Source organism: Glycine max, chromosome 10 (genome assembly GCF_000004515.6).
Source record: "Glycine max cultivar Williams 82 chromosome 10, Glycine_max_v4.0, whole genome shotgun sequence".
NCBI classification, from domain to species: Eukaryota; Viridiplantae; Streptophyta; class Magnoliopsida; order Fabales; family Fabaceae; genus Glycine; species Glycine max.
Genome location: NC_038246.2, coordinates 29,953,159 through 29,971,737, shown reverse-complemented (window position 1 = coordinate 29,971,737; position 18,579 = coordinate 29,953,159). Strand labels below are relative to the sequence as shown.

Below are 18,579 nucleotides of genomic sequence, written 5' to 3'. Positions count from 1 at the left end.
AGAGTAAATAATAGGTCGTAAATGCCCTCAGCTATAAATAGCAACATGCTAGGTCAGTTTTCTGAGTGACTCCTCAGTCTCCTATGCCTCACAATTTCTTCTTTCTACTCCCAAAACCCTCTCTTTTTCTCGCAAACCACCTAACCTGTCTTAGAAAAACGACGATCTCGGATTCGTTCACCGTTGGATCGTCGTGAAATTTGAGAAATATGTTTGCAGCCCAATTCCAAGCATTCTCACCATTAGGAATTTTGATATCATGTTGGAGCTGAGAGAAATACCCTTCGCATCGTAGCATTTTCCTTTCCCGCAGAAACCCAGAACGGTCTCAGTAAAATTACGATCCCGGTTTCATTAACCGTTGGATTTTCAAGAAATTTGGATATGTTGTTAAAAATTAAATTTCGCACACTTCCACCGTTGGGATTTGCGAGATAATGTTCGTGGAGAGAGAAAAAGGAATCGCATGAAGACAGTACAAGTGGAGGTTTCAATCTCTTCTCCGTCTCTCTGACATTTGGGAATTCTATCAGAGCAGTCGCAGGAATAACTGAAGGAATCTCAGGAAACCGCTAGAGATGCTGCTATCGTTGTCGGAAGACACGTGAGTCCGCTTAGAGGTAAGGGATGAGTTATTCACAATTGGGAATTAGTGAGAACATGTGTAGGGATCCTTAGAGATATCAATTGGAATGAGTTTTGGGGTGTTTTTGCAATTTTCATTTTATCCTTATAATTATTACAGTGAATTATATATGTTTGACAGACCAATTTTTGTGAAATTGATATGCTATTGTGTTGAGCGTGAACCCTATAAATCGAGTACTTTTTCTAATTAATATGAATTGATGAAATAAAGTAAGGAGAAATTTAGAGAGAGATATTGATTTTGTATTTCTCTTTTTCTTGCTGTTTAGGTTTTTATATATAATTTAAAAAAATTAATATCATAATTGAAACTGACCAAAGTGTTCATATAATTATTTAGAATTTGTGCAATGAAAGCTTACTTTGAAATTTGTGATTCAATATGATGTATGCTAGTTTATAGATATAGAGGTAGTTATTTATATTAATAATTTATGTAAATAATATTGTAGAGTGTTATAGTATGATTCCAAAAATTATTAAGTGTTGGAGTTTGAGAATATTATGGTTAAATTTCATGAACATGTGTATGTTGTACCTTATGAATATCATTGGGAATGTTATGAGATGGTTGATGTGATGTTATGAGATGTTAAAGTGTGGACATGATATTCGATTGTGAATAAGTTGATGTGTTAACACTTGATGTTACATTAATTATATCGTGAGCTATGAATTATACAATAATCTGACCAGTGTTTATGCGCAGTGTTAAAGAGAAAGTGTAAGTTCCTAGTTAGGAACCAATGTTAAATCGTAGCGCAATTGTGTTAAACATGTTTGAAACATGAGTGTGAGGTCGTGGTATTGTATAATTCATGAGCAGTGTTTATAAATGAAATATGTGATTAATTATGGAATAATATGTTGACTTGAGATTATAATATTGTTATTAAGATTGAGTAAAAGTGTAAAGTAGAACATGTGTTGAATCGTGAGATACGTGAAAACATGTGATGGTGGATTGTGACATTATGAGATGTGAAATTGTGAATGAGTTTTGGTTGTGAATAAGTGTGTGATTAACTCTTGATGTGACATTATTTGTGTTGTAAGCTGTGAATTGTACAATAACCCGACCAGTGTTATCTTGAGAAAAATGTAAATCCGCAGTGTTAAAGAGAAAGTGTAGGTTTCCTATTTAGGAACCAGTGTTAAATTGTAGCGCAATATGTTGTACGTGTTTAACACACGAGTGTGAGGCCATGGGTATTGTATAATTCACAAGCAGTGTCTATGTGCTAAAATGATTTTAGGGGTTGGACCTGAATCAGGAAGGAGAGGCCCTGACGGACTCTTCGGAGTGTAGGCCTTGGGGGTCATCGGGTTTGAGTGCTCCTTTAAGCCTATGTTGATCCCATATAGTTGGAGCATTCTTGCAAAACATCGTGACCCTGACTGGTCTCCCTATGATCTTACTTAGTGAGAGTGACCTGACAAACACATTGTTTGGTATGTCTTGTTATGTACTCCTAAGCGCCCCAGGGTGGTTTTTCACTGACATGGTACCACATTGCATATAGGCTTGAGTCTTAGCATAACTGTCTCATGCGCTTGCTAATTGTTTATTATGAAATTGATGTGTTATTATGTCTTGATCAGAGCGTGTGATTCTTGTGTAATGTGATTGATGATTGAAAAGTGAACTTTGAATGACAAAGTGGTGGAATTACGTGAATTACATGTAACTAAGTTTTATTTGGTTTATATGATATGTATATCTAGTTGTCTTGTTTCTCTATTAGTTAGGAATGTGATAACTCACTCCCCGTGTGTTATTTGTGTTTGGATCCTGTGATGATCTTAAACTTTGTGTTCGGAGGAGCAGATGACTAGGTGAATTGCTTTAAGGAACCATGTGCTGAAGGACGTCGGGACACAACGCTCTGATAGGATGTGGCATTGGGGTATAGGATTTTATAGACGGCCTTGTGTTGAACCGAAGTGAATTTATTATTTATTTAGAAAAATTTTATGATGATGTTAGAAAGGTGAATGTGAGCCTGCTACCCTCTTGAAAGGCTTGTATTTAAATATGTTTTAAAAACTTGAATTAAGTTTAATTTTTTCTTTTATTATTAGTACATATATGTGTGGGGTAGAGTGTATCACAGTTTCTTATTACGATTTCATTTCATTTTTTTTGTCTCGACAGTTTTCTGGTGTGGTTTCTTTCTTCCCATCATCGATCTTCCATCGCAATATTCAGAGGTTAGTTCTTCTTCTCATTAAAATTATCAATCAAGTTTCTCAATTATGTTGATAAATTAAATAACAGAGGGTACCCTTATCCTTAATCATACAAATAAGGCTATTCGGATGATAATAATAATAATAATAATAATAATAATAATAATAATAATAATAATAATAATAATAATAATAATAATAATAATAATAATAATAATATACTATTCACAACTACACTACTAATTAATATTTATTTACTTGTTTTTCTTATGGGTACGTGTTTTATTTTTCCAAGTTTTGATTTTTCTTCTTGCAGTTTATGACATGGCACATTGAAATTAAGTTTCTTAATTAAGTTGGTAAAATAGCTTTACACTCTTATCCTTAATCATACAATTATGAGGCTATTTGGACAATAATAATCAGTATATACTATTAATAACTACCTTACTAATATTTCTTTAATTTCTTGCAGTTTATGACATGGCAAGTGATAGTTCAAGTGCGTTGAACACAAATTCAACGGTGTGGGAGGGTATATGGCACGCAGAGGCATCTTCAAGGTGCAAGAAACTCGTGTGGCGCGCGTGCAGTGAGGGACTACCCGTGAGATCTTTGTTGTTACAAAAGGGCATCATCAAAGGGGACGACACGTGTCCCTGCTGCCGCACGTGCAAAGAAACAACCACACACGCTTTGTTGCTATGTGAGGAGGTTAAACCCTTTTGGTTGGGGTCTCCATTGGGGCTTAGAGTCGACTGGTTGCACAATGTGGCTAATATCACTATGTCACAATGGGTTGATCAATGTTTGGATGTTTTGGATAAAAGAGGAATGGGTATGTTATGTGCCATGGTGTGGGGTTTGTGGCACAAACGCAATGCTTGGGTTATAAGAAAGAAGAAATTGGATTTCGCACAAGTTATGGCCAAGGCCTTGTCTGTGTTTGCTACTCAAGAGTGGGTCCCACCTTTAGATTCCAAAGTTAAGGTCAATTTTGCTGTTTCTGCGATAGAGGATGTTGGGACTGGATTCGGAGTGATTTTTAGAAACTCTAAAGCTGAAACTATGGCATCAGGTACAATTCTTTTCTTTTCTTATTTTTGTTACAGATCTTATTTATTTTAAAGAGTTAATTTTATCAAAAAGGTTTAATTCAATTAGTGTATAGGTTGTTATAAATCTTTTAATATTTATTTTTGATTTCTATAGATAAAAATAAAAAAGATAATTTTGTTAAAATAAATAGGATCATTGAAGATGTTGAAACTCTTTCTTTAAATAGGTAAAGTATGATAAAATTAAAATTTTGGTCATTTATTTACATTTTAGGTTTATTTTGATCGTATAACTATAAAAAATTTCACATTATCTTTCTTAATCCAATCTAGTCTTTTCACAAGTTTTTATATTGATGATATCAATTTTGAATTGAGGACCTCTTTAACACTTTAACATTTTTTGTCATGTGTGGTTAAGTTTATTTTAGATAAAATATTTTAATTTGTTTTAATTTTTCTTATTAGATGAAAAATTAATTAGTAGTAAATAAGGTTTTTTAATAACTTTCTAGTAGCTTCTAGTATTTTTAAAATGTTAACTTTTAATTTTTCAGAATTTTTTTTATTTTTATTCTCGATATATTTATTTATTTCTTATGTTATCTTTTTTAAACAAATCATAATTTTATTTTATTTTTTATTATTTTATACTTTTTAACTATTTCAACAATTAGATTTATCGAATATTTATAATTTAATAAGTTAATTTTTTTAATTTTTAACTATCACCTTTCAACTATCAACTATTTTTTTAACTTTTAATTAAATTTTTAATTAATTTTATCGAACATAACATAAATATAAATAGATTAAATTAGCTTCAAAAACTGACGGAGGAACTTATTTGGTGTAACAGAAACCTTTTAAAGGACGAATATTTTAAATTAGTGTCACCTCTTTCTTCCAGTATTTAAGGTATTTATTTACATTAAATGCTTATATATGCTACAGGTACATATTTTCTGAAGGATGAGTGTTATGATTCCGAAATTGCTGCGACAGTATGCTATAAGTGGGCCATAGAGAAATCACAGGAACTCTTTTTCATTGATGCTAATTTCGAAACTGATTGCCAACAGTTATACAATCAGTGGAACGAATTCACACAGGAAAACAACACTAGTTCTGCTTCTTACCTTGATGAACTTCTAGAAGAATGCAGAACAATGATGCAGGGTACAGAAGCATCTCTCACATTGGTGGCTCACACAGCCAATAAAGTGGCACAGTGTTTAGCCAGATTGGCTTTTGATTATGGTGAGAAAGATTGGATTGATGAGGTGCCGAATAAGGCATTAGAATCTTTACAATCTGATCTTGCAGCAATTGCTGATGCTTCTGCTGATCGATCAATAAATGTGAATATTGTTTTGCAGGACTAGAAATTCAATTCTTCAATTAAGTTTACTTTTTAAAAAATTACATGTACAATTTTATCTATGATACCTTGTTGCATTGAGATGTAGTTGGAGTTTTAGTGTTTTACTATGTTTAGATCACAAATTTCTTTTCTACGTGGGTTTTATTGTGGTAGTGACATGTATGTGGTAGTGCCGTGGTGGAGAATTTAAACTTAAATAGTAATAATTATTCTTCGTTTTTTAGAGCAGTAATAATTTTTCTTAATCACACACTACCAATAATTAATTGAGGTTGATTCTAATAAAAAAGATTAATCCTAAATAAATTTTAACGAGTTAATCTTTAATAAGAACATTTTATATAATGTTTGGTGGGAAAAAAACAGACTAATGGAAGGAAATGGAGGAATTTTTTTAAAAAATTTTGGTTGTTTGATTCAATTTTTAAGAGAGAAAAATCAAGCCAAACAAAATTCCTTTTCATCTAATTTTTTATCATCTCCAATAATGAGATTGAGAGGATTCTAACAGAATGAGAAGAGATTTAAAACATTTTAACTATAATGATTAAAATATTTATATTCATATTTTCAAATTTAAAATTACAAGCATATAATAATAATAATAATAATAATAATAATAATAATAATAATAATAATAATAATCTATATTATATTGTAAATTTTACCTAGAGTTAGTTAGGATATGATAATTTAACTAGGTAATGAATTTTGTTTACCGAGAATTAGATTCTTTTCTATTGAAAGTAACTGTTTTGGATATTTTACTAAAAGGAATTTAAAATTTTAGAATTTAAGAAGAGATTTTAGTTAGTTGAAATAATAGAATTTCAAATTCCATCTCTAGAGAGTGGATTTGGAAATTCTCACTTTAGTCAGAGGTAGACCTCCCGACCTCTGTGCTCAATGTGGAGCCTCGCTCACTCGCTCTCGCAGTAGAGCCTCACTCTTGAACTTCTCTCTCTGGTTCGTCTTACTTCTCTCTTGAACTTTCATGGTTTTGATGTTGTTCTTTTGTGATTATTGTTTTGTTTTCCTTAATACTCAATTGAATTCCAATCTAGGGTTCATATATTTTCCTTAATACTCATTTTCGCAAACCTAATCCATGGCTCTTGCAGCTTGGCCTTCAAAATGAGTGTGCTCTATTTCGATGCTCGCGCGGTATCTTCTATTTATTCTTCTTCGATCAATTTGTTTAATTGATTGAAAAACCTTTTTCTGCTGAAATTTTAAGTAGTAATTGATGTTTCTATGCTTTGATTTTGTGATTAGCATGTCAATTGTTTGTGAGATTTAGTGGTTAGGTATGTGATTATTGTTGCATTGTTGTATGATTCTGAAGGATTTTTGTGGAATTGCAACTTGTGTTTAACTATTTGGATTTCATGAGTAGCATGTGTAGTAACATTATAGTAACCGTATTGAAGTATAACAAGAAACCAGACAAAAAAAGTGGAATTACTAGAATAGAAATGCTATTTGGTATGAAATCATTTGTACGAGAAAATGACGAATGTTCTTTGACCATTGCCATTGGCGAATGACTGTACAGTGCTAGTTAAGAATGAGTTTCCATTTTCGACAGAATTAGCATGTATGGATTTGTTGGTTTTGATCTGTGCAAACAATCATTTCTATTACTGGAATAGTGTAGTCTGAATTAGTTATTTGCAATATTAGGGAGTACTATTGAGAACTAGCAGATTCTTAATACCGAAAGCTTGCATTTCCATTAAGATCACATAAATTTGTTGACTTCTTTTCATACAAACAACCATTTTTGTTATTCGAGTAGTGTAGTCTGTATTACTGTATTAGGAGTTGTTGTTGGGAACTAGCAAATTCTTGATACTGAAAACTTACATTAAGCCCAAGAAGGAAAAGGACATACTTGAGAGAGAAGACAAGAGGAAACAGAAATGTACTCAATGCATCATCATTCACCTCCTCCCTTTGTATAGTCAGTTACATTATATGTATCGTTAACATTTTGCCTCTCCCACACAAAATTCTTCAGCATATCATTTGGTGCCTTCTAATGTACAAAACTTCTACTCCCCATTGTTGTCCCTATCCGGGCCCACTTGATCCCATGTTATTCTAATGTTGCTTTTGTCTTAATTATCTTTCCCTTCAATTCCTTATTTACCTCAGTCAGCATATTCCAACATGTTGTTGCTTTTGTCTATAAATCCTCTTTTTAGGCAAATCAATGAGAATAAGATATTGTCTTCTAACATGAGAATTTGTTGTGTGTTTGGTTCAACTTATTTTAAAGAAATAATTGATTATTTCCCCCAAATTTGACAGTTTCTTGAGAGAGCTTTAAAGAAATTATAGCTTATCTTGCCAATTTACTTGGCTTTCAAGATAGGGCAGAATATAACACTGTCGCCTCATAGGCATGAAATCTAGCTGAGAAAGAGAAGACCCCCTATTGCTATCTCAGAATTATTTAAAGCATGTTAGCATCCTATTGAACTAGTGCCAAAAAAGTTAAGCTACAAAACTTCTGTATTAACCTAAACTAAGTATAAAAATAATTCAGCTATGAACAAATTACAAAGGGTAAGTTTTTTGAGATAATTGAAGGCACAATTTTACAAATAATACCGAATTGTCTTGGCCATGTTGTGTATAAAATTATCCACTAATATAAAGTAACAACATTTATTTTTGTTGTTTCAACCAGGATATATATATATATATATATATATATATATATATATATATATATATATATATATATATATATATATATATATATATATCTAACATTTGTATGTCTGACATATTTACCGGTGCCTGGGGACCTGCAGTTTGCAGCTAGCTTGGCATTCATTTGTTTTCTAATTAAAGAAAAGTCGGGTTTTATTTTTGTCATGAAAACCCTTATTCCCTAAACAGCCATGTTTTCAAGTTTTCACTTGTATTTTGAAATAAACTTTCATTTTTCTTATGTACTAATTTAAAAGAAAACTTATATTTCTTTGTCAATTTTGTACAATTTTTTACAAATAAGAAAGAGCTAAGAAGAAAAGATAGAGGAAAAAAAATTTGAAATAGTAAGAAATATGATGTAATAGACTAAGAAAAAAGTCAGTATTTGTATTTTTTTTAATCTTTTTGTAGGGGAGTGAGAAAAGATGTGTTTTGCGGTTAAAAATGAATTTTGGTGATGATGATTGTGCAAAGTCATCCTCACCCTCATGTATCTCATGTAGTAGATGTAGATGTGGTCTTTTTCTTAGTCAACCCCTTTCACAAACTCAACCTCATCCCACAACACTTTTATTCGAACTAATCTCCTTCCAGCACATGGACTTCTTTTGGATAAAATAATATTTTTATTCAAAATTCTTGTTCAACTTACCTGATCAGCATGTCTTGCCAACATTATCTTTTTTTATTTCCTTTTTTCCTCCTTTGTTAGAGTGCTTTTGTGAACGGTTTATTAAAGTTAATGACATCCTTTTTTTATTATATTACTTTTCTTTTAGTTATATAGTGTGGATAGTCAAGAAATGGAAAGTAGTATAGTTGATGCTTCAACTGCTTCAAGAAAACGTAGAAGAGATGAAGAGGAGGACGAAGAACTTGAACAAGCATTTTTCATTATTGTTAGTGTTGCCACTATGCTTTTGGATGCAATGACTTGGTATCATGACAAGTACTTTGTTAAGGAACCTGCTCGAAATTTGGAATTAGAAAGGCATAGCTTCCTCAATCGTCTATACATGGGAACAGAAATTGATTGCATTGAACAATTAAGGATCAGTAAAAAGGCATTTTTAAGCTTTGTAGAATTTTACAAGAGAAAGGGAAATTGGTAAAAACAAGAAATGTTCCTATAACTGAAGCTGTGGCAATGTTTTTACATATCCTTGCTCACAACCTAAAGTATAGAGTTGTGTACTTTAGTTATTTAAGATCCATGGAAACAATAAGTAGGCAATTCAAGAATGTCTTGCGAGCTATAATGAAAGTAAGAAAAGAATATTTGAAGTTCCATGACTATAATCTAGAGGGCTCGATGGAAAACAAATGGAGATGGTTTAAGGTAAGTTTGTCATTTGTTAGTAATTATAAGGTACTTTAAGTGATTACAACTTATTTTTTATTTTGAAATGTTTTTAGAATTCAATTGGAGCACTTGATGAGATACATATTCCAGTAACAGTTGCTGCAGAAGATAGACCTAGATATCGTAATAGAAAAGGTGATATCTCTACAAATGTTTTAGGAGTTTGTTGTCCAGATTTAAGGTTTATATATGTGTTGCCAGGGTGGGAAGGGTCAGCAGGAGATTCTCAAGTATTGTGAGATGCTTTGCATCGTCAAAACTGTCTCCATATTCCAAATGGTAATATCATAAAACGATGATACTTTATTTAACATGTAAAAGAAATATGCATGATTTTTTTTATATAATATATTTTTAAAACCATTGTAGGTAAATATTTTCTTGTGGATGCGGGGTATACAAATGGTCTTGGATTTTTAGCACCTTATCGAGGGACTAGATATCATCTTAATGAGTGGATCGGAAACACCATGCAAAACTACAAGGAGTTATTTAATCTTCGTCATGCAAGTGCAAGGAATGTTATTGAAAGGTCATTTGGGGTATTGAAGAAAAGATGGAGTATATTAAGAACTCCTTTTTTTGATATAAAAACACAAATAAGAATTATTAATGCTTGTTTCATGCTACATAATTTCATAAGAGATGAACAACAAAGTGATCCAATTTTGGAAGCCCAAGACTTGGAACTTTATCTGTTGTTGATGACGAGTTGACCAATCAACAAATGGAAAGAGTCACAAATAATATCGGAGATGAAGTCACAACTATCCAAGCAACTAAGGAATGGACAAGATTTCATGACACTTTAGCAATGAATATGTTTGCTACCTATCAAATAAGAAGAAACTTTGATTAGGGAGATGTTTTTAGTGGATTTGGATTTTGTTTCTTGTGTGTAATTGACTCTATACTCATGTATGTGTGATACTTTGGATTTTTGTATTTCATAATACTTTGAATTTTGTTTTCTTTTTATGTGTAACGTAGAATGCTAATTTGATATGTCTCACCTTTATATATATGAGATTATTATTTTTTTTGTCTAGAGAAATGGAATCAAGCAATGTGAAGGACAAGTCAAGTGGAAAAAGAAAGATGTCTAGTGAGGACACAAGAAGTTACTTCGCATGGAATTTGGAAATGGAGCGTGTGCTAGCGCGGCATGTGCTTAGAGATAAAAAAACATTTGGGCAATAAAGGTCATGGAAATTGGAAAGCATAGCATACAGTACTGCATCTCAAATTTTGTCGAGGCGTTTTGGAGTTCACCTCATAGCAGATAATGTTAAGAACCCTTTTAAGCTTTGGAGAACATGGTATGGAATTGTGAGTGACATTCTTAGTCAAAGTGGATTTGATTGGGATAGCACAAAGTACATGATTACTGTTGAAAATGAAATTGCATGCCATGAATATGTTAAGGTAGTCAATCATATTTTTAATTTTATTTATTATTCAATTGTAGTTATTATTTGTGTTGTTATTAACATGTTTATATTTTTTTTTCAAGTCACATGAAGAGGCCAAACGATTTCGATTCAAAGTAATTCTAATTGGGATTATGCTGTAGACCTATGTGCAAAGGATAGAGCTATTGGACTCGGAGCAGAAAATGCATTAGATGAAGATGATATCATGAGTAAAGAAGCAAATGAAGAAGAAACAATTCACAGTGTGAGTATTGACTTAGAGGGATCAAGTTCTGCCACAAGGAAAAAAATTCGCCCAAGTAAGAGTGGAGAGAAAGAAAGGATGATTTCCTCAATGAAAGAAGTAGCCGAGTCATTGAAAGAATTTGTTAAAGTGACTAAGAAGAAGATGAAGAACAAAAAAAAGATGGAGATAAAAGAAGCTCAAGAAGTGGTACATGAAGTGGTGAATGAGCTAGATAATATACCTAATTTTAATGGTGCACTTCAACATAGAGCAATCAATTGGTTGACAGAAAATCCCATTAGGTTTGTGATTATAAAAGCTCTCCCATTGGATGAGAAGGAGGATTACATCTCATCTTTTATGCCTTGATGCCAAATTACAGGTACATTTGATATCATGACAAGTATGTTGATGTTGTATAATTATGTTTTACATTTATATCTCTCATTTTATATAACAAATTATGTTTTAACAAATATGATTTGTTCGGTAGCACTTAACATTATGTTTTCTTTTTCAAAAAAGATGTGAAGGAATTCCTGTGCTAAAGCAAAGACAATTAGACAATTTGGAATTATTTTGGAAGTTGGACTTATTTTGTGACTAGATTTTACTTTAGTCCAAGTTTTTTTTTTTGTGTAATTGCATCACTGACCAATGACTTTTACAAAAAAAAAAAACAAGTTTTATCTGTAGGCTTCTAAATAACATTCCAAGGTGAAATGGTACATTCATACCTCGGATTTTATTGTAAAAAAAGCCTTGTGAATTTTGATTTGTATATTTTTTATGTTGTGGTGGTTCTAAGATCACATTTAATATGTCATTTTATCTACTAAATAGTTCTGCCCTATAAGGTTATAGAGTTTTGTAGTGGGTTGTAAATAGAATAATGATTTAAATAGTTAAATTAATATGTTTTTAAGTGAAATAGATTAAAATAGTACATATTTATTGAAATACCACACTCGACAAATAGTACATAGAGTTTATTAAAGAAAAATATAATTATTTTATTAAAAAATTATTTTATTCAAATATAAAATTTTAAAAAAGAATGCATTTGATTATTTTATCAAAATAAGAAATTTTGAAAATGAAGAAATTCAATTTCTTTATCCAAACACAAAGTTTTGAAAATGAAGAAATTTAATTTTTTTTATCCAAACACAGAATTTTAAAAATGAAAGAATTTAAATTGAAGCATTTGAAATTCTTAGAGCCTCATTGTTAGTCGTTATTTACGACTAACTTTTGCATTGAATAGTTACATGAAATTAGCCTTTTCCCCAATTTATGGTTCTTTTTGTAGGAATTGTATATATTTTTATGTTTAGTTTGATTTTATACAGTAGATACTCCCATTTTGTGAATTAATATTGAAACCACTTCAGTTTCAGGCCAAAAGAAGACATTGATGTAGCTCCATTGGAGCTTGTAGGCCTTGGATCTTCTTCATCAATGGAGTCCTTTGCTTGTTGAATTTTAATGGCAGCGGAATGGAGAAGAAGAAGAGTTGAGAGGAGACACCACTTCAAGGAGAAGATGAGTCAAGAACAAGCTCACCACCATAGGAAGCCATGGATAAGAACTTGAAGATAGAAGAAGATGAGTGGAGGGAGAGGGAGAGGGAGAGGAGGGACACAACATTTTGTGCCTCAAATGAGGTCTAAACTTTGAAGTGTAATTCTCAAATGATCAAAGTTAAAAAAATGCACACACATGACTTCTATTTATAGCCTAAGTGTCACACAAAATTGGAGGGAAATTTGAATTTCTATTCAAATTTCACTTGAATTTGAAATTGAATATGTGGAGCCAAATTGTGGAGCCAAAATTTCACTAATTATGATTAGTGAATTTTAGCTATGGTTCAGCCCACTAATCCAAGATCAAGTCCAAGATTCTCCCCTAAGTGTGCTTAGGTGTCATGAGACATGTAAAGCATAAAGGACATGCACAAAGTGTGACTATATGATGTGGCAATGAGGTGTAGCAAGCAAATACTCACCTCCTCCTCTAATATTTAATTGGATTTTGCTTCTCCCATTTCAATTAAATTTATTTCCCAACACACATATCAAATATTCACTTAATGCAAGTGAAATTACAAAACTACCCCTAATACAAAAACTACTCTAGATGCCCTAAAATACAAGGGCTGAAAAATCCTACATTTCTAGGGTACCCTACCTATATTATGGAGCCCTAAATACAAGGCCCAAAAATAATGAAACCTTAATCTAATATGTACAAAGATAAGTGAGCTCATACTTAGCCCATGGGCCCGAAATCTACCCTAAGGCTCATGAGAACCCTAGGGCCTTCTCTTGCATCTCTGGCCCAATCTTTTTGGAGTCTTCTATCCAATGCCCTTGGGGGTAGGATTGCATCAGAGAAGGTCAAGCAGCTAGTGTCTCGCTAAGCGAGGCATATGCGCTTAGCGAGTGACATCCGCTAAGCGAGGCACTCAGCTCGCTTAGCGTGAAGGGAAACCCTAGAAGAGGATCAGCGAGAGATGTGCTCGCCCAGCGCCCCACAAGCTTGCCCCACGAGTCATTTGTCTCTTCTCGCGCTCAGTGCGCTCAGCTCGCTAAGCCAAATTTCACTAACTCGCGCTTAGCGGGCCAGTCTCGCTAAGCGAGCCTTAAAAATCTGAAACGTCTAGGAGCCTTTAAAACACTGAAGTTGGCAAAAAAAACTATCAGAGGAGTCGATAAACAGAGCCAAGAGAGAAGCTAGAGCGACAAAAACAAGCCTCTAAGAGAGTTTAGATTAGAGGAGTGAGATTAGGGTTCTAGAGGTTGAAGGAGACATCCTCAACCATTCTTAGCTATTTTCTTCCCTCAAAATTTATCTTTTGTGCTGAAAGTTCATTACTTGTAATGGAAGGCTAAACCTCTTGTTGGGGAGTTCTGCCGAACCTTTGATGTAAAACTCTCTTACTATCTATTTAATGTTGTTTTTATGTGTTCATTGCTTCTATCTATGCTTATTTTTGCATGCCTGTGGCTTGATCACCCATTTGTATGTATAGTTAGGATTTTTAGTACTGGGAAGTGCTTTAAAACCATAGAACTTGATAGAGCAAGCTAGAAAACCGTATGTCTAGGAATAGAGTGCAACGATCTAGTCCTTATTATGCTATAATCATAATGCAACTCTTTTAGACTGAGTTTGTTGAGGGATCAAGGATAAGGTTTAAATAGAGTTAGGCCCATTCACTTGAGGGATCTTGGTTTGGGTAATTTCTTAGCATAAGAACACTAGGATAACATTAAATAGAGAAAAATATTTAACAACATCAAAGGAAATTCAGTAGGACGACCCAACATGCTTTTTACTTGACTGTTTTTACTTCTCAACCTCTAGATATTTTAATTTATGTTTAACTAGATTTTTATACATAAACCCAACTCAAGATTTACTTGTTTTACACAAATGTTTGCTCATTGAACATATATCTTCTGAGTGAAACAAGTTCCCTGTGGATACGATACTTAGTTCTTACCGTTTTATATTACTTGTGCGACTCAATACATTTGTTGATTAGCATCGCAGAATAGTAGTGAACAAGTTTTTGGTGCCATTGCCGGAGAATTTCTTTCCACTTAGATAGCATAGTTCAGTTTGTAGACATTTATTCTTTATTCTTTGGTTGATTTTGTGAATAGTTAGTTAGAAACTACTTTCTTTTGATTTGGTTAACTGCTATTCTGTTTAGTGCTTTTGTGTGCGAGGTAACTTTTTTGCAGGTAATTTAGCTCCATTAGATTTGGAAATAGAAGCCACTTGCAGGAGAAACAACGCAGAGAGAAGGAGAAAAATTTTGCAAGAAAGGACAACACGACCAAGCTTAGAGGAAACTCAATCACCTAAATCATCTGCAGCATTCTTGAAGTTAAGAGAATCCGAAGTAGGTGCATCAGAAGCTCATATCATGGCTGAAGATCAACCCTGAAGGGTTACTCTTGAAGATTATTCTAGCTCGATCGTGCCACAATTCTTCACAAGCATTGCGCGGCCGGAAGTTCAGGCTCACGTCATCACATATCCTCATTCCTTGATTCAGCTGATTCAAGGAGATTTATTTCATGGATTGCCAAATGAAGACCCTTACACACACTTGGCTACTTATATTGAAATCTGCAACACAGTAAAGATTGCCGGTGTGCCAGAAGATGCAGTGAAGCTCAGTTTGTTCTCATTTTCTTTGGCTGGAGAAGCCAAGAGGTGGCTACACTCATTTAAGGGAAACAATTTGAAGACTTGAGATGAGGTTGTAGAGAAGTTTTTGTAGAAATATTTTCCTGAGTCTAAGACAGCTGAAGGCAAGGCAGCTATCTCATCATTCCATCAATTTCCAGATGAATCCTTGAGTGAAGCACTTGAAAGATTTCGTAGCTTGCTGCGGAAGACACCAACTCATGGATTCTCCGAGCTGATTCAACTGAATACTTTTATTGATGGGTTGAGGCCACAATCCAAGCAGCTATTGGATGCTTCTGCTGGAGGAAAAAATAAATTAAAGACTCTTGAAGAAGCTATGGAGCTTATTGAAAATATGGCTGCTAGTGATCATGCTATTTTGTGTGGTCGAACTCATATACCCACAAAAAGAAGCCTGTTAGAGCTTTCTTCACAAGATGCACTGTTGGCACAGAACAAGTTGCTAGCTAAGCAGCTTGAGACATTGATAGAGACACGTAGTAAGCTGCCAACTCAATTACAAGCGACTCAACCTTCACATTCAGCAATTTTGTAGGTTGGAGGTTGCAGCATATGTGGAGGAGCGCATGAGTCTGGTTGCTGTATACCCCTTGATGATGCTACAAAGGAGGTGAATTATATGGAAAATCATCATAGACCAGGGTTTAATGCAGGTGGATTTTCAAGTTACCGGCAAGCTTCCAATTTTAATCAAAATCAAGGGCAATGGAGGTCTCATCCTGGAAATCAATTCAACAAAGACCAAGGTGGAGCATCCGACAGGCCTCAAAACCAAGGGCCTAGCCTTTATGAGAGGACAACCAAGCTGGAGGAGACTTTGGCTCAGTTCATGCAAGTTTCTATGTCCAATCACAAGAGCACAAAGTCTACCATAAAGAACCTGGAGATTCAAGTGGGACAACTAGCTAAGCAAATAGCTTAGAATTCTTCTAGAAGTTTTGGGGCCAATACTGAGAAAAATCCCAAAGAAGAATGTAAGGCTGCCATGACTAGAAGCAAGAAGGTAACCATGGTGGAAGAGGAAGGGAGGAATAGTGATGAGCAAGAGTTAGTAGCTGAAGGAGAAGAAGAAAAAGAAAAAGAAGAAGATCAGGTGAGGGAGAAAAAAATAAATGATAAAGAAGAAGAAGAAAATGAAAAAAAGAGAGAAAATGAGAAAGAGAAGAAGACAAAGAGTGAGTTGGCCAAAGAAAAGAAGAAGGAGGTTGTCTCATATTCAGGGAAGGAAGTACCATAACCTTTGGTGCCCTCCAAGAAAGACAAGGAACGACACTTTGCTCGTTTCCTTGATATCTTCAAGAAATTGGAGATAACTATCCCCTTTGGAGAAGTCTTACAACAAATGCCACTCTACTCCAAGTTTCTGAAAGATTTGTTGACCAAGAAGGGCAAATATATCCATAGTGATAATATTGTGGTGGAGGGAAACTATAGTGCTATTATTCAAAGAATTCTTTCACCTAAATACAAGGATCCAGGGAGTGTCACCATCCCTTGCTCTATTGGTGCAGTGTCTGTTGGGAAAGCCCTCATTGATTTGGGGGCCAACATAAACTTGATGCCTCTCTCCATGTGCAGAAGGATTGGAGAGCTGGAAATCATGCCAACAAGAATGACATTGCAGCTGGCAGATCGATCTACTATAAGGCCTTATGGCGTGGTCGAAGATGTTTTGGTCAAGGTGCGGCAATTTACCTTCCTTGCAGACTTCGTGATTATGGATATTGAAGAGGATGCTGAAATTTCGCTGATTTTGGGCCGTCCCTTCATGTTAACTGCCAATTGTGTAGTGGATATGGGGAAAGGTAATTTGGAAATGAGTGTGGATGATCAAAAAGTTACATTTAATCTATTTGAAGCCATGAAGCACCCAAGTGACCACAAGGCCTATTTTAAAGTAGAAAAGGTGGAACATGAGATAGACATGGTAGCTAGAGCCGTGGTACTACAGTCCCCACTTGAAAAAGCACTGACTAATACTATGGAATGTCTGACAACGGAGGAAGAAAAAGAAGTGCAGAGTTGTTTAGAGGAATTAGAAGGTGTAGAAGAAAATCCTTCCCAAAGAATGGTTTTTGAAGAATTAAAAAAGGACAGTCTAGTAGAAAAGGCTAAAGTGGAGTTGAAGACTCTTCCAGAACATTTGAAACCAATCCGGTGATCATTAGAAATTCTCTAAGAAAGGAAGAGGAATCTCAGTTGGTGAAAGTTTTGAAGAAACACAAAGCAGCTATTGGATGACATATTTTTGACTTGAAAGGGTTCAACCCTTCTTACTGTATGCATAAGATCAACATGGAAGCTGACTATAAATCGGTGAGACAGCCATAAAGAAGATTGAATCCTGCTATAAAGGAAGAAGTGCGAAAGGAAGTGCTCAAATTGCTAGAAGCAGGCCTCATTTATCCCATTTTGGATAGTGCTTGGGTTAGTCTCGTGCAGGTAGTTCCGAAGAAAGGAGGCATGACGGTAATTAGGAATGAGAAGAATGATTTAATTCCCACAAGAACCGTCACTGGCTGGAGGATGTGTATTGACTATAGAAAGTTGAATGACGCCACCAGAAAAGATCACTACCCTCTTCCCTTCATGGATCAAATGCTTGAAAGGCTGGCAAGACAATCATTCTATTGCTTCTTAGATGGATATTCTAGCTACAATCAGATTGTTGTGGATCCAAATGACCAAGAAAAAGACAGCATTCACCTATCCTTTTGGTGTGTTTGCCTATAGGCGAATGTCATTCGGTCTTTGCAATGCTCCCGTAACTTTTCAGAGGTGTATGATGGCAATTTTTGCTGATATGGTGGAGAAATGTATCGAAGTATTTATGGATGACTTCTTTGTCTTTGGCTCATCTTTTAATTGTTGTCTAGAAAATCTAGAATGAGTGTTGCAACGGTGTGAAGAAACAAACTTGGTGCTTAATTGGGAAAAATGTCATTTTATGGTGTAAGAAGGGATTGTTTTGGGCCACAAAATCTCTGTGAGGAGGATTGAAGTAGACAAAGCTAAGATTGATGTGATTGAGAAGCTACCTCCTCTTGTAAATGTCAAGGGAGTAAGAAGTTTTCTAGGGCATGTTGGGTTCTATAAGCAGTTTATAAAAGACTTTTGAAAGATTGCCAAACCACTCAGTAATCTGCTCAACAAGGACGCTGTGTTTTTATTTGATGAAGACTGCTTGAAAGCATTCAACACTCTCAAGACTAGTCTAGTGTCCACTCCCGTCATTACAACACCAAATTGGGGTCAAGAATTTGAGCTAATGTGTGATGCATGTGATTATGCTGTAGGTGTTGTGTTGGGCCAGAGAAAAGGCA

At 34.2% G+C, this 18,579-nt stretch overlaps 2 protein-coding genes across 2 annotated transcripts; both read left to right on the top strand.

Annotated features, from left to right (window-relative positions):
- Nucleotides 1–3,321: 3,321 nt before the first annotated feature.
- On the top strand, nucleotides 3,322–5,281 carry LOC121172966 (uncharacterized). The gene is made up of 2 exons (XM_041006196.1): nucleotides 3,322–3,916; nucleotides 4,851–5,281. Exons 1-2 carry the CDS (start codon nucleotides 3,322–3,324, stop codon nucleotides 5,279–5,281), a joined length of 1,026 nt encoding a protein of 341 aa, XP_040862130.1.
- An 11,317-nt stretch (nucleotides 5,282–16,598) lies between these two features.
- On the top strand, nucleotides 16,599–17,417 carry LOC102662670 (uncharacterized). Its single transcript, XM_006590004.1, has one exon. It carries the CDS (start codon nucleotides 16,599–16,601, stop codon nucleotides 17,415–17,417), a length of 819 nt encoding a protein of 272 aa, XP_006590067.1.
- The last annotated feature ends 1,162 nt before the right edge of the window (nucleotides 17,418–18,579 follow it).

Excerpts from the sequence above, each read along its gene's own strand:
- LOC121172966 (XM_041006196.1), top strand. The coding sequence starts at position 3,322 with ATGGCAAGTGATAGTTCAAGTGCGTTGAACACAAATTCAACGGTGTGG. Across the intron at positions 3,917-4,850 it reads AGCTGAAACTATGGCATCAG|GTACATATTTTCTGAAGGAT; the intron begins GTACAATTCTTT and ends TATATGCTACAG.
- LOC102662670 (XM_006590004.1), top strand. The coding sequence starts at position 16,599 with ATGCCACTCTACTCCAAGTTTCTGAAAGATTTGTTGACCAAGAAGGGC.